The sequence below is a fragment of the Engystomops pustulosus genome, chromosome 2, assembly GCF_040894005.1.
Source record: "Engystomops pustulosus chromosome 2, aEngPut4.maternal, whole genome shotgun sequence".
Taxonomy (NCBI): domain Eukaryota; kingdom Metazoa; phylum Chordata; class Amphibia; order Anura; family Leptodactylidae; genus Engystomops; species Engystomops pustulosus.
Window position 1 is genome coordinate 179495728 of NC_092412.1, and position 14623 is coordinate 179510350.

General features: G+C 40.2%; 1 protein-coding gene across 3 annotated transcripts in view; it reads right to left on the reverse strand.

Moving 5' to 3' along the window:
* Positions 1-218: 218 nt before the first annotated feature.
* LOC140118955 (polymeric immunoglobulin receptor-like) overlaps positions 219-14623 on the reverse strand; it is a 44856-nt gene continuing 30451 nt past the window's right edge. For 2 of the 3 annotated variants that reach the window (XM_072137440.1, XM_072137438.1), the window contains 8 exons: positions 14077-14409; positions 10812-11138; positions 10409-10720; positions 10215-10296; positions 5412-5527; positions 3601-3720; positions 3454-3476; positions 219-867 (listed from right to left, as the gene is read on the reverse strand). In XM_072137440.1, the coding sequence (XP_071993541.1) occupies positions 790-867; positions 3454-3476; positions 3601-3720; positions 5412-5527; positions 10215-10296; positions 10409-10720; positions 10812-11138; positions 14077-14409 (1391 nt within the window). In that variant the 3' untranslated portion in view covers positions 219-789. The remainder of the gene's footprint in view (positions 868-3453; positions 3477-3600; positions 3721-5411; positions 5528-10214; positions 10297-10408; positions 10721-10811; positions 11139-14076; positions 14410-14623) is intronic. The other variant, XM_072137439.1, reaches the window with a different exon arrangement.

Below are 14623 nucleotides of genomic sequence, written 5' to 3' on the forward strand. Positions count from 1 at the left end.
CCAGCAGGCCCTGGGGCACAAGCTGAAACAGTATTTCCCTTCGAGTAACGAGCACTCGAGCATTTTAGTGCCCATCTCTATTCCTTTTCAATGAAAGCGAGGATATATCTAGAAAATACTTTGGGTTTGATACAGAAAGTATTTTGGTAAATTGTGTAACCTTACATTACACAAACTATATCAATTACTTGCTTAAACTGGACAACCTTGTTAAATGGTAATACACAGTTGTCAATTTATTCATACATTTCTAGCAGGAATAAAAGGTACAAAGCAACACTGAACTCTTTATAAAAGTGTTCCCGAAATCTTATGGAAAATACAATTCTTTACTAAAACTGTTGTCAGTTGATGTGACAGTCCCTCTTAAATAAATGCTAATATTTATCTCTCCTTTGGGGGTTGTCCTTTTGTAAACTTATGATTGAACTACTGCCCTCAAATATTTGTGTGAGCAACTTAATCTCTGGCCTTGAGGTTGTTGTCTTTGTTGCAAATGGACCTCATTGTTTGCGCCCATGTGGTGTCTTTATTTTTGCTCAGTGTAAACCGTTTTCATGTTCTTAATTCTTCTTTTTGTTCAAACTAATCTGACACTAAAATAATACAGGTATTTATACTGTGTCAGTAACTATATAATGTCAAATGTATGGGATAGAGACACAGAAATGTTGCTGCAGCTTAAATCACTAGTGATGACTGATCTATATGTGTTATACTGTATATATGTTATCGTGTGATTGATTATTGCGTGATTGTGTATGGCTATTTTGGCAAATAAAAAGGAATTTAAACAGTGTTTTCTTCATTTGGAGACCCGTTCTGATGGATCAGAAAGCAAGAGTAATCAATATCTTCTTGAGACCCCTGTAGAGACACAAAACAATGTTATAAAGATGATTAAAATTGTTTTATATAAATTCATACAAGCTGTGCTGCATACTTTCTTTTGTTTTAAATGTATTTAACAATCATAAATTATTAGTCTTTCTTGGTTATATACAACATCATAATATAGATTTGCTTGTACTATTGATGTACCACATTTTAATTTACAATACTAGATATTGTCACGGGTGTCCAGACACTTCTGTGCTTCCCTGTGTTCCTCCAGCGTCTCCAGATGCCTACGTGTTTCCTGTGTTCTTCCAGCGTTTCCAGATGCCTCCGGGTTTCCTGTCTCCAGCGTTCCCAGATGCTCCTGGTGGCTTCCGTCTTCCAGTGTTTCAAAATGCCCCCAAGCCACCAACTCTCCTCCAAGGACCTCTCCATTCCAACCCGCCTGGGTCCTGTGCCAGCTGCTGCTTGCTTGCCTGCCGTGTGTTCCAGCTCATCCTTACAAGCCACTTCCCTGCTGTCATCCCAGGCTTGGACTGTGTCCTACATCCCTGTCATCCCTGGCTGCCACCGCGGGCCTAGTCACACCCGTGGAATGACCGGTTGCCACCCTGCCGCAGCAAGACCATCCCGCTTTGCGGCGGGCTTTGGTGAAGAACAGGGTGCCACTTAGACTCCAGTCCCGGGTTGCTGCTAGTACTCTCTCTATCTCCCTTGGTGGTCCAGAGGGTCCACCGGTCAACAGACTCCTCCCTCTGGACTCTTCCCATAGAGACTTTCTTCCCGGGTACTCCCAAGTACTTTCTGTCGTCTGTGTGACTGTTACAGATATCTTAAACTTCAGAACTGTTGAAATTCTTTGACAAATACTCAACTATACTAGTGACAAATACTATACTGGTGGCTTAACTAGAATTCGCTGGGTCTCTGGGCAAAATTCCTAACAGGGCCCCTTTTCACCCTAAACAGTGACCACCGTAATTACTACTACTCCATAATAAAATACAGAAAAGCATTTTTATTATGCAGGGGGTGAAAAGGTGGGTAGTGTAATTATTATTACCCCTTTTATGCCTCAATAAAAATGACCATCTTAGAGCTGCTACAGTTAATGCAGTATATGTACATGGTGAAAGCCCATCTCACCCATCTTCCCCTGCCAGCCCTCTCACTTTGTCAGGTGCACCACCCTGCCTATTACCTAAATTTTACAGATGCTGCTCATCCCGTCCACATACAACCGATACCCACTCAACACATAAAATATACATACATATTAACCCCTTAAAGATGTGTGATGTACTAGTACATCCGTTGTCTGTTACTGAAGTATGGAGAGGGCTCAAAGGTCTGATCGCGGAACATATACCATAAGATTGCCTGATGGTAGATAATTTAATTTCACCTACCCCTAGATGTGATTTTAGTATATATAGGAATGGCTGCATTTAGAAGAAATAAAGGTTCTTAAAATATTGAAATGAGCCTAAGGTGCACTGCATAGCACCTCTAAGCTCACCCGTCCTACCTCCTCCTTCCCCCACACTCTGAGCAGAAGCTTTCTGTAAATCTTTATACTATGTTGTCTAGTACGTTGGGGTTTCACCAACCAAAAAAAGGACATGTAGATCAAAGCAAATACTGTCACCGCAATAGATGATTTAAACAATCTTTATAAAATACACTTGTAAACTAAAATACATTTATTGATAGACATAAATTAATTAAGGGCAAGACTTCTAAAAAGCACTTGTCAATACATTTGACTATAATGCATCATATAATACAAATTTATATATATAACTAGATGTAGCTCACAGCGTTGCCCGGGATAGTAAACAACTGCTCTTGGCTACAACAAAATAGAATGGGTTAACAAAAAATATTTTATATGTATCTATAGGCTCTCTCAGACAGTCTCAAACTGTCTGTGTGGCCGGCAGTTTCTTTTAGTGACTGTCTGTCTTTAGCTACCAGTCTCTTTCATTGACTGTCTGTATAGACGGCAGTCTCATTCCGTGACTGTCAATCTGTGTGGCCGGCAGTCTCTGAGCTCAAGTTTAATTTTGCCACAGCTGTTTATAAAATTACAGCTGATCTCTTATTGGTTTCCATGGGCAACTCGAACACTTGTGGTGATTGACACTTTTTTAATGGAAAATTTGATTTATGTATTACTAATACTAATTTATTGCAGTATATTACCTAAGTCACACTTTGCATTCTGCATAAGCTCAGAGGCACAGTGTTTGATTGTGCTGCAAGCACTTACTGCCTAATAGGATACCAGGCCTGTCATGGAAGCGGTCAGCACCCCTGTGCCTTGCACTGTGACGTACATGTACTCTGCGATGCGGCAACAGACAGCATTTCCTGACGTACATGTAGTACTATTGGGCCAAAGGGTTAAAGACAATAGCACAGAACTGAAAAAATTAACCTGGACGTTCAGGCACCAATGACGTTCAGTCACAAGGGGTTAAACAACACTAACCACATGCTTTATGTGATATTTCATGAACTTTTTGATTGGTATCAGTACACACAATGTACACAAAACCACGGGCAAATGTAATTATTGTAATTATTGTAATTATTATAGTTTTAGTAATTTACCTTTTTCTTCATCTTTACTCCATCTACAATACAAACAATAACAGTTTTTTAAGTGCCATATATACTCGTGTACAATAAAATGTGCTGAATATCAAAACGTACAATACATCATTTTTCAAAGATTCAGCTAAATTATTAAATTCTTACCTTTAGAGCCACTGATATCAGTTTCCTGCATATCAGAAACTGCAGGGTTTTCCTTGCCTACAACATTATCCAGGTCTGTCATGCTGATGTTAGTCCTGTAGCTTCCAACAGACACCAAATCTGCATTATCACGGAATGCAAAAATTTTAAAAATCAATAATGTACATGTAAGGCCTCATGCATACAAATGTGAGTAGTTTGTAGGATGCAAACAAGGTAATATTACAAAAAATGTAGTAAGCGGAGAAAAGTTGTCACGCTCCGTTACACTCACCCTTAAAACATGCTTTGTTACACAGGGAAAGATATGTGACAGCAGGAGAAAAAGAGAGTAAGAGGGACGCGTCATTTCACGCTGTGCCAGTGCTTCTTCTTGCCTACTTTTGCATGGCCTGTCAAAACAATTTAAAATGGCAGCCATGCACAACTCACTGACGTCATCACATTACCTACAACATTAACACGCTACATTTTGTTAAAAACATAGACAAGGGGTGGAGTAAATTTAGGCTACACCCCTGAAAAGGCCAAATGTTACGTCGGACCAGAAGGGAAACTGCATTGCTACTTTCCTCCAATCACTATACAGGTTGGCGGGGCTAACCACTAGAACTAACACGGACCTTAGTGAGAACTTAGTTGCAAGACAAATAACAGTAGAACTACACGTCATCAACATGTGCGTAGTGAGAAATTTGTGACGTGTCCTATGGGAGGAGGCTACGGAATTATTCTATCCAATTAAAAGAGGTGGGTGTGTTTTGGGTTGGAAGACTACAGCAGACCTGAAGGAAGACTTAAGTTTGCTTTTTAATGTGTAATCTAAGCTACACCGCGGCCACTCCTGGCGTACTTTCTTCCAATCACACTCTAGGTGGGCGGGGCTAAACTGCTAGGGCTTAGACGGAATAATCCTGTAGCCTCCTCTCATGGGATACGTCTCAAATTTTTCACCACACCCATGTGGATGATGTGCAATCCTAGTCATGTGTTTTGTCCTGTAACCAAGTTTTCACTAAGGTCCGTCTAAGCCCTAGCAGTTTAGAAGTGCTATGACAGAAGCTCGTCCCTCTCACTCTCTTTTTCTCCTGCTGACATATATCTCTCCCTGTGTAACAGAACATGTTTGAATTACCGTATATACTCGAGTATAAGCCGAGTTTTTCAGCACAATTTTTGTGCTCCTCTTCTCAGCTGTTGTGATGCATTTGAAAAAGCATGTGTTAATACCAAGTGTGATCACAGGTCAAATCCAAAATTTACAGTAGTGTCCATTCCTCTATGTAACCCCCTCACATGGCTTGTGTCCATGTGGAATTGAGACATTTGCAACAAAAAGTCTCAAAAAGAAGCCAAAAGTTGCGCCTTCCAGGATAGGAAAAACTGGACATGTATCACAAGAAAAAGACACGAGCATACAAAAGGAGCAAAAAAGACCTTCCAAATGCCTCAATTATGCACCAAAGGCAAAAAAAACTATAATACATGTACCCCCGTTATGTATATTGCATTTTTTCTAAAGCAACGATTGCAATAAGAATTTGTCTGCCTGACATGTGCTATATAATTGATACATCTGGAAGAACTGTATTTAATATTATTAATACGGGGGACTGTTTGTGCTAAAATCAGGGGCATAGTATATATTCTAATATTCTAGATTTGTACATTAAATTACCTAGAATTTAGAGTAAATGACTGCCTAGTGCCTTAGTTCTGACCATGTAAAGGTAGTTGTATTATTTATACAAAGCACCGCTTACCCTTTTCAACCACTGACATTGATTTTTAATAGATTTTTTTATACATGCCTGTATTATTTCTTCTTTTTAGCCGAATGATGAAAAAAACTGCAGATGCCACCAAGATTGCAGCACAAATTGACAGAAGGACTGGAAGAAGACTGTTTTGTTTGTTATCACTGCTGCTAAAAAGAGACAAAAATAAAATATAAATATTAGCTCTATCTAACAGTTATAGTTGTCCAAAGATAATTGAAATATTGCCCTTAGAAAAGCCCCCCAAAAAAATATATTCATAAAATAAAAAAACTGTATGCATTAAGCATGTGGCCTCTACAGCCAATAAGTGAAACATAGAACTTGCATCATACAGAAACAATGGGAGATATTAATCATATGTCAACATGCACCAGGGTATGATGGTCCCCACCCCTCCAGCACCGCTGGATGCATCAAAAAGCTCTTAATGTATCCGACAGCTGACTACACAACGTATATTTCCTTAATTGCTCAATTAATTAGCAACTGTTCAGCTTCAATGGTTGCTAATTCTAGCGAGTGTGCAGGACTAATACGCCACACACCGGCACATTTTGCTGTTGACCCGACCCCCTTCATGCCCCTACATGCCCCTACATGCCCCCTTTATGTGGAGATGGGTAAAGGGGGGAATATTTCAGGGTAAATAATATCCCCCTATGTGAGTAGTATAGCATGTTGCTGCCATGTCCAGTGATTGGCTGTTGCAGTCACATGCTGTGAACTTGTTAACCAGGAGAACCAATGAAAAGGTGATCTTGGACCCCTTGCTTAACACACAGTGGAGGAAGAGAGGGGCACGGACCACATTTACACATTGACACCCTTTTTTCATTTTGCATTTTCATTTTTTCTCTGCTCCTATAAAAATCCATAACTTTTTTTTATTTTTCCTTGTACAGAGCTCTATGAGTGCTTATTATCTGTGTAACAAATTGCACTTCCTAGTGACAGCCTTCCATGCCATAGTCTTTTATGTGGAAAAAAACTCCAAATGCTGTGAAATTGACAAAAAACACTTTTGTCATGTTTTTATGGCTTTCACTCCAAATGACACCTCTCCTTTATCCTTTGGGTTGGTATGATTACAGGGATCTTATCTTTTGTACGAACCCCCACTGTATTCAGATGCTATTTAATTTTTACTAAATATTACTGGAGCGTACAGAGCTATGAGAGGTGTAATTTTTTTGTGGGATGAGATTACATTTTCATTTCCATTACCATTTTGAGGAATGTTTTTGAACTCTTTTTGTTAAATGTTTATAATTTACAAAATGGTGAAGAAGTGGAGATTCAGACATTTGGACACTTTTCTGTGGTTCAACGACTCAAGCAACCATTTTTATAACTTAATCAAAAACCACATCTTCATCTTGCTACATAATGGGGCCAGGCATCAAGCCCTCTACCCTCAAAGTACGGAACTACTCCCAAACATAATCAATACCATAGGAAAAAGGAGCCACTCAGTTCTCAAATATAAAATAACATAGAAATTTTATTTAGTTAACATATTAAAACAAAATAGATTACAATGGATGTTAATGGAAGAATTCCAATAATATCGGTCCAAGTTAGCTTCCCAACTCACTAACACAACAGGGTATGTCCACCATATAGCTAACACAGTAAATATTTTAAGGTATATTCCAAAGTGCATGTATCCCTATTGAGATGCACCTATTTAACTAAAGTAATTGCATTTGGTGGGGATGTAAGTAAAAGACTAGTGTCTTACCGATAATGTGGTGTGGCAGGAAAAGCTCTCGGACACCCCAACGTGCGTTTCGCCCACGCTTCCTCAGGGGGTACGAAACATATGCTGGGGAGCCGGAATTTGTATGTTTCTGTAGCCGGATGAACAAAACTGCGCATGCGCCTCGATCAATTCCCCGGCAGTCCGGCACACCCCGTTTCCGACGTACGGGAGCCAGTGCGCGCGCTAAATAGAAAATATGCAATTATACAGTGACAGGAGATAGAGGGTAAAAAGTTTAATAAAGAGCTGACTGCTGGAGGAGACTATACTACATTCGTATATTGGTATATTTGTAAAATGTAGTATTTTACTGAAAATTGAATATCCTCCTAACTAGAAAAATATGCAATTATACAGTGTCAGGAGATAGAGGGTAAAAAGTTTATGGTTGTACTATTATTAGCACTTTTTCTGGAGAGGATAGGGGGATTATCACCCCACCTCCCCATGTTAATTAAATAAATAACTGAAGCATATATGTATATACACTTTTAATAATTGTTTGTATGTTTGTAAATATTGAACTTTGCACACTTTTTTTTAGCACTTTATAAAATTTTTGCACTTTATATATATAAATTGTACACTATTCATATTTATATTTTTATAGTAATGCTTGGCTTTGGCACTTTATTTGAGATATATATAAATAGTCACAGAGAAGTATATTTATATAAGAAACCCAGAATATTGTGATTTCACTTTGGGCAACTTATACCATCTAATACGTTCTACCTTGATACATGTATGCAAAATGCCACTTATTTGCTTACTATTACCATTTTTTCGGGGCTTTCCAGCTCTATCTCTTCCCCCTTTCCTTCATCCTTATATTTTTTCTTCCTCCTATCGGTAACCACACGGATGAATTGGCGCATGCGCAGTAGATGTCTCCGGCCGGCCGGCATCCCCCTGCGACGTCTTTTGGGCGCATGACCGGAAGTCCGATAGCACTGTCGGGCTCCGAGCGTGCGCACTGGCTCCCGGACGTCGGAAACGGGGTGTGCCGGCGTGCCCGGGGAATTGATCGAGGCGCATGCGCAGTTTTGATCGTCTGGCTACAGAAACATACAAATTCCGGCTCCCCAGCGTATGTTTCATACCCCCTGAGGAAGCGTGGGCGAAACGCGTGTTGGGGTGTCCGAGAGCTTTTCCTGCCATACCACATTATGGGTAAGACACTAGTCTTTTACTTACATCCCCACCAAATGCAATTACTTTAGTTAAATAGGTGCATCTCAATAGTGATACATGCACTTTGGAATATACCTTAAATTATTTACTGTGTTAGCTACATGGTGGACATACCCTGTAGTGTTAGTGAGTTAGGAAGCTAACTTGGACCGATATTATTGGAATTGATTGTAATCTTTTTTGTTTTAATATGTTAACTAAATAAAATTTCTATGTAATTTTATATTTGAGAACTGAGTGGCTCCTTTTTCCTATGGTATTCATTTTTATAACTTAATAGATCAAGACTTTTGGGATGTGGCGGTACCTATGTATATGATTTTTTGTTAATCTTTATATCAGTTCTAGAGAAAGGGGGTGATTCCAGTTTTTATGTTTTTTTAATTTTTATTTATTAATTACTATCATTTAGTCCCCCCTAGGGTAGTTTTACTCCAATGGGTCTGATTGTTTCTACTATATACTTCAATACTACTCTATTGCAGTTTATGTCAGTTTTGCAATGCATTTGTAACAAGTGGCGCATTGTTATAGATCTGCATAAATGACAGCACAGATAGTGAGTCTCAGCCACAGGTGTTTGTTGCAATAAGCAGAAAACACCCTTGTTGTATGAAGTGGGCGCAGCTCATGAACCCTCCCTAACTTAGTATTACAGCAGTTTGTGGAAAGGGGTTTATAAAGACTATGCGAAGACTACAAAATGCAGCTTATGCACCAATTGTAGATAAAATTCTTCCAGCTTTATTTGAAAATTCCAGTATAAAAATACATATCTTACCTAAGACCATGGAAAGACTGGACAACCTTTCCACAGTCTGTTTATGGTCTGATGTATGAGATGTACTGTATTTTTATACTGGAATTTTCAAATAATGTTGGAAGTATTTCAATCTGCAATTGGTACAGAAGCTGCTTTTTGTTATTCTTCCTGTTAAAGATCAACCTGCTCCGAGTGAGGTTGCCAGCACAATCACAATGAAATATCAGGAATAGCAGTGAGCTCAATTTTTATTAATAAATACTAGCACTGAGTTTCCATGGTGAAGATTTTTAAAGCAAATCTGCCCTCTGGAATCTACTAGCCCAGCATGGTGCGTAACAGTATTAGTCCCTGAAGTTTGCAGACGGTACGGTGACAACCCCAGTAGCACTTTGGGGCAATCAGCATATTTTAAAAAGCATGAGGTAAGCCTAATGGCAATGGTGTGTCCCACAAGTGACAGGTGACAAAGCTGTCAGTGAGCTTCTAAGAGTTCAAGATAGCCTTTTGCCTTCTGGTGGGACTTTTCTGTGGCTTGCACAGGTTACATGAGTGACAACGCTTTGGTTGTTGGGTTTTTTCATTTTAGTTGGAGTTCTACAGTTTGGTTGCAACTGCTTCACTCATTGTGCCATACCTGTTTTTGGAAACAGTCCAACAACAAAGCACCAGAGACTACATTTCAAAAGGGCACCATCCAATCAAAACTACAGTGATAGCACAACTTACATGCTTGTGTAACCAACCAATGTAGTTAATGTAATTTGTAGCCTAATGGCCTCGCACCCATGAAGGTATTAGGCATAATCATTATTTCATTATTGTAAAGGATGGTAAAATCCAGTGGAACAATGTGACAGAGTGAGTATTCCCTTGGAGTGTAGATTCATTTCCTTGTGTGGATATGTATCATAAGTGAACAAGTAATTGACTACCTATTTTAAACCCTGACTTCTATAGTAATGTTTTAATGTGTGTTTAATGGGGAAGCAAATTCTGCATAAATTATATAATGTAATGTAATACATCAAACATTTAGAATATTTTTCATGGATACTAGAACAAAAATGATTTTAGTGAATGAGTGTCTACATAAACATTGTTGAATACAAACCTAGGAGGGTTAACAACATTCACGTTACTCCGAGAGTCAACAGGTATCCTATCTTCAGAATTAGGAACATGTCCTGATGGTTCTACAATATAATAAAAACACATTTTTGATTTTACATTTTAGAGCATCACTTTGAAGCCGATGAAAACACTTGCCTTATGACAGAAATTTGTTGTGTAACATTAAGCACTGACCTTCCACTATTACTTGCACCGCTATAGTCTCTTCATATCTTCCAGATTTTTGCACTCCACACCAATACCATCCATTGTCTTTCAGGGATATTGATTCAATTGTGAGGACCAATTGGTGAGTACCACATGACACACTCATACCATTTTCATTATCATCCACATTAGAGGTAATTTCTTTGCAATTAAGGTTGTTCCATTTGCACCAATATTTTCTATAGGATTTATATCTACATGGATAGTAACATGGAATTTGAACTGTTTCACCTTTATTTACTATCATTGTTTTGCCACCAGCCAATCCTTGATTATTTCCTAACAATAAATAACAGTGAGATGATTATATGATTAAAGCAGTTTGTAAACATAACCATGCCAGAATATGATAAATGTTCAGGTCCTGTACCTTCAGAAATGATGATTTGCACAGTTGAAATTTGATCCTGTTTTCCATCAGTCATCACACACCAATACCATCCTTCATGTTTTTTGGTTATCTGGTTCATAAGAACATGTAAGGTTCCATTTACAGGGTCATCAAGCAAGACAAGTTTTCCCTCAAAATCATACTTGACATAGCCATCTGATTTTATGAGTGGATCACAAGCTGAATCTTTCCATTTACACCAAAATTTAAGGGTGTAGTTCTTTTGAGGATTATATTTACACTGAGCAGATACTGATCCATTTATTTTTGTTGATAGAGATCTAGATTCTTGAGGTATGTCAGTGTCTGTTGTGGAAAATATCAGTATCACATTAAAATTGATCATGAACTCAAATATGTTTTATTTTACCATTTTTATCATCTAAAATCAAAAGAAAGGTTTAGGTCACATATGGAGCCTGTTGCATGGTTCTGTTGTCTCCTCTCAATTAGGCAATACTTTTATGCTAAATATAATTCTCATTGTTGATGTCTGGGTCAATGAATATCAGTCCCCACATATCTAAAACTGATGTACTTTATTTAGCATAGCATCAACAACCTGATAAAAATTACCTGTCAAACATGAATTTTGAACTTGTAATTCAAAAACATTAGTAAAGTGGTGTTGATCAAAGTACAAAAATAACAGTTTCTCCTGCTTCTATCTACTAGCATTACTTACACTTTCATGGTGTCAGGATTGGGAAATTTTGGAAAAGCGGTCAGTCACCACCCAGATGTCCCCAGGTCAGGATCCTCTTTTGAAATCCAGGTCGCACATAAGTCTTGCCGGGAGGTAGTTGCTGTAGGTCCACCAGCGCTGCTAGCAAAAGTCTCTCTGGAGGAACGATATGTCTCAGAGCAGAATCCTCCGCCATAACATCGGAAGCACGGGACAAGGCGTCAGCTTTGATGTTTTTTTAAGCAGGATGGAAATGGATCTAAAAGTCAAAGTGGGAAAGAAGAGGGACCACCGGGCTTGACGCGGGTTCAATCACTGAGCCGTCTGAAAGTAATAAAGGTTCTTGTGGTCCGTGTAAATGCTAACTGGAAATAGGGCTCCCTCCAGAAGATAGCGCCACTCCTCCAAGGCAAGCTTGATTGCCAAAAGCTCACGATCCCAATAGAATAGTTTCGCTCGGCGGAGAGAACGTTTTGGAGAAAAAGCAGCAGGTGAGAGTTCAGTCTTTTAGGCTCTTTCTGGGTAAGGACTGCCAAAGCTCCCACTGAGGAGGCATCAACTTCCACAAGGAAAAGCTTTTCGGTATCAGGTCAGGTAAGAACTGATGCTGAGGAAAAGCCAGTCTTTAATTTCGTGAAGGCCTCCTCCGCAGCTGGAGATCAGACACGAGAATTGGCACCTTTCTTTGTAAGCGCCACCATCGGAGCTACCAGAGACGAGAAATGTATTGTCAAGAGTTGTCAATAATAGTTCGCAAAACCAAGAAATCTCTGAATGGCACTTAGTCCCACTGGGCGTGGCTACTGAAGAACAGCAGACAACTTGGCAGGATCCATCTGCAAGTCTTTATCAGAGATTATGAAGCAGAGGAATGGAAGGTTCTTCTGATGAAACTGCTACACCCAAGCCACAGAGAGACGCCCCCCCTCATAGTCACCCACAGATGCGTCTTCTTGCATCAGATTCAACGGTGCTGTTTCCGCCGATGAAGAACAGGCAGGTTCCTCAAAGACTGACCGGAAGAAGGAAGAGATTTCAGCCGTAATGGGGCCCTTCTTGACCCAGAGAGGTGTTCTTCCCGGAAAGAAAACTGATAATAAACGCCAACTTGGACTGCTCAGAGACAAACTGTGAAGGCATAAGTTCAAGATGCAGGGAGCACTGGGTGATAAAGCCTGCACAGTTTGGGATCCCCGTCATATTTGGACGGTAAGGATAGTCTCAACCTGGGTTCAGCAGGAGCCAAGCAAACAGAAGAAACGGTCAGATGCGGCTGGGAAGTCCATAGATGTTGCAGCATTGCGGTCATCTGATCGAGCAGCTGACCTTGCACGGTGATCTGCTGGGACTGTCGAGCCAGAAGCGTGGTGATACCTGCCAGCTCAGGGAGTGGAACCTCAGCGGGATTTATGGCCAGATCTTACTGTCAGGATTCAGGGACAGTGGATCCTCTGGAGCACCGTGGGAGATGGTACTAGCCAACACCTGAGACCGGAGCCTAAGTGGCACCTGGTCTTCACCAGAGCCCGACGCAAAGCTGGATGGACTTGCTGCGGTAGGGTACCACCAGGTCATTCCACAGGTGCCACTAGCCCGTGGTGGCAGCCGAGGTACCGTAGCAGGAGACAGTCTCGTAGTCAGGTCCAGGCACAGGGTCAGGGCAGGTGGCAGAGATGCAAGGTCAAGTCCAATCCGGGGTAAGCAACGGGAGGTCCAGGCAGATGGGAATGGGAACATAGGAACGCAGGACACAGAACTCAGGATCAGGAACACAGGAGCAGGAACATACAGGCACATCGCAAGGGAGCTTTCACAAAGGTGTAGGCACACAAAAATCCGGCAGGGGACACAGGAATGGGCTGAAATATATAGTGGAGGTGCTCAGCCAGCGCACCATTCAGCGGTGCACTGGCCATTTAAATGTCTTACAGCTGGCGCGCGCGCGCCCAAGGAGATGGGGACATGCACACGCCATTTGGCTTGGGTTCCGGAGCAGGGACAGGTGAGTCCACAGCATGGCCCCGAGCGGGGGCACGCAGAGGAACACGGGTGCGCCTGCAATCTGAGACAGGGATCGCAGGAGCGCCCGTGACACCTGGTAACTTTGATAAAACATTTACTGTGCATAAATGTGGTTAAACACTTCCTATATAAAAGTAAAATTATAGATATGCATCTGGCAAATTATTTTCTGGTTAATGACCATTCTGCACATACAGCCATAAACATTTAGTCCATATAGGTAAAGGTAATGACAGTCCATATAAGAATACATGTTAAATGGATCTGGACAAGAGATGACGGGGAGCGACTATTCGCTCCATGTGCTGCCGGCATTTACCTTCTGCTGGCAGCTTTTCCGCCAGCAGGTAAATGGTTAAGACCCCTGGGTGTCAGTGGTGTTTACTGTATAATAAATACCTATAATCATGAAGGGTTAAGTATAAGGATTAAAATCCTTATGAAAATTAATCTCAACATTAAATATTCTGAGAAGAAACTTGAGTTCTTCCGTATAGCGGTATAAAAAAGGAACGGTGAAATGAAAATTTTTCTCACCTTCATTGATACGTAAATCAAACTCTGTGTTGTCTCCATCTGTTCCACAGTTACCTACACCACATAAAAATATCCCAGAATCTTCCTTTTTCAATTGTATCATTCTCACAGTAAAACTTGACAATCTCTGTTCATCTACTTCCAAAATGATTCTTCCAAGGTATAATGGATCAATTGCTCCAGAACTGTCAATAATATTCTTGTAACCATTTTTTTCAATTTTGCACAAGTATTTCCTTTCTTCAGCATATTGATCTTCAAACTCACAATGAAAATTTACTTTTCCATGTACCTGACCATAGAGAAGTTGTGCTTCATTTGGGATGGTTGAGTCTACCAAGAAAAATGTAAATATTAAGAAAAAGTGCCATACTCCATCTAAAATCATGAATTGTCTAAAAAACAACAATAATAAGGATTTACATTGCAGTCTGCAAATATTAAAGAAAATGTACTACTGGTTTGTAGCTGTACTCACCCTTATGCTGCTGGCTAGGTAGTAGCAGGGTAAATATAGATCCTGAAGTTCTGGCTCTGGCTCTTACAT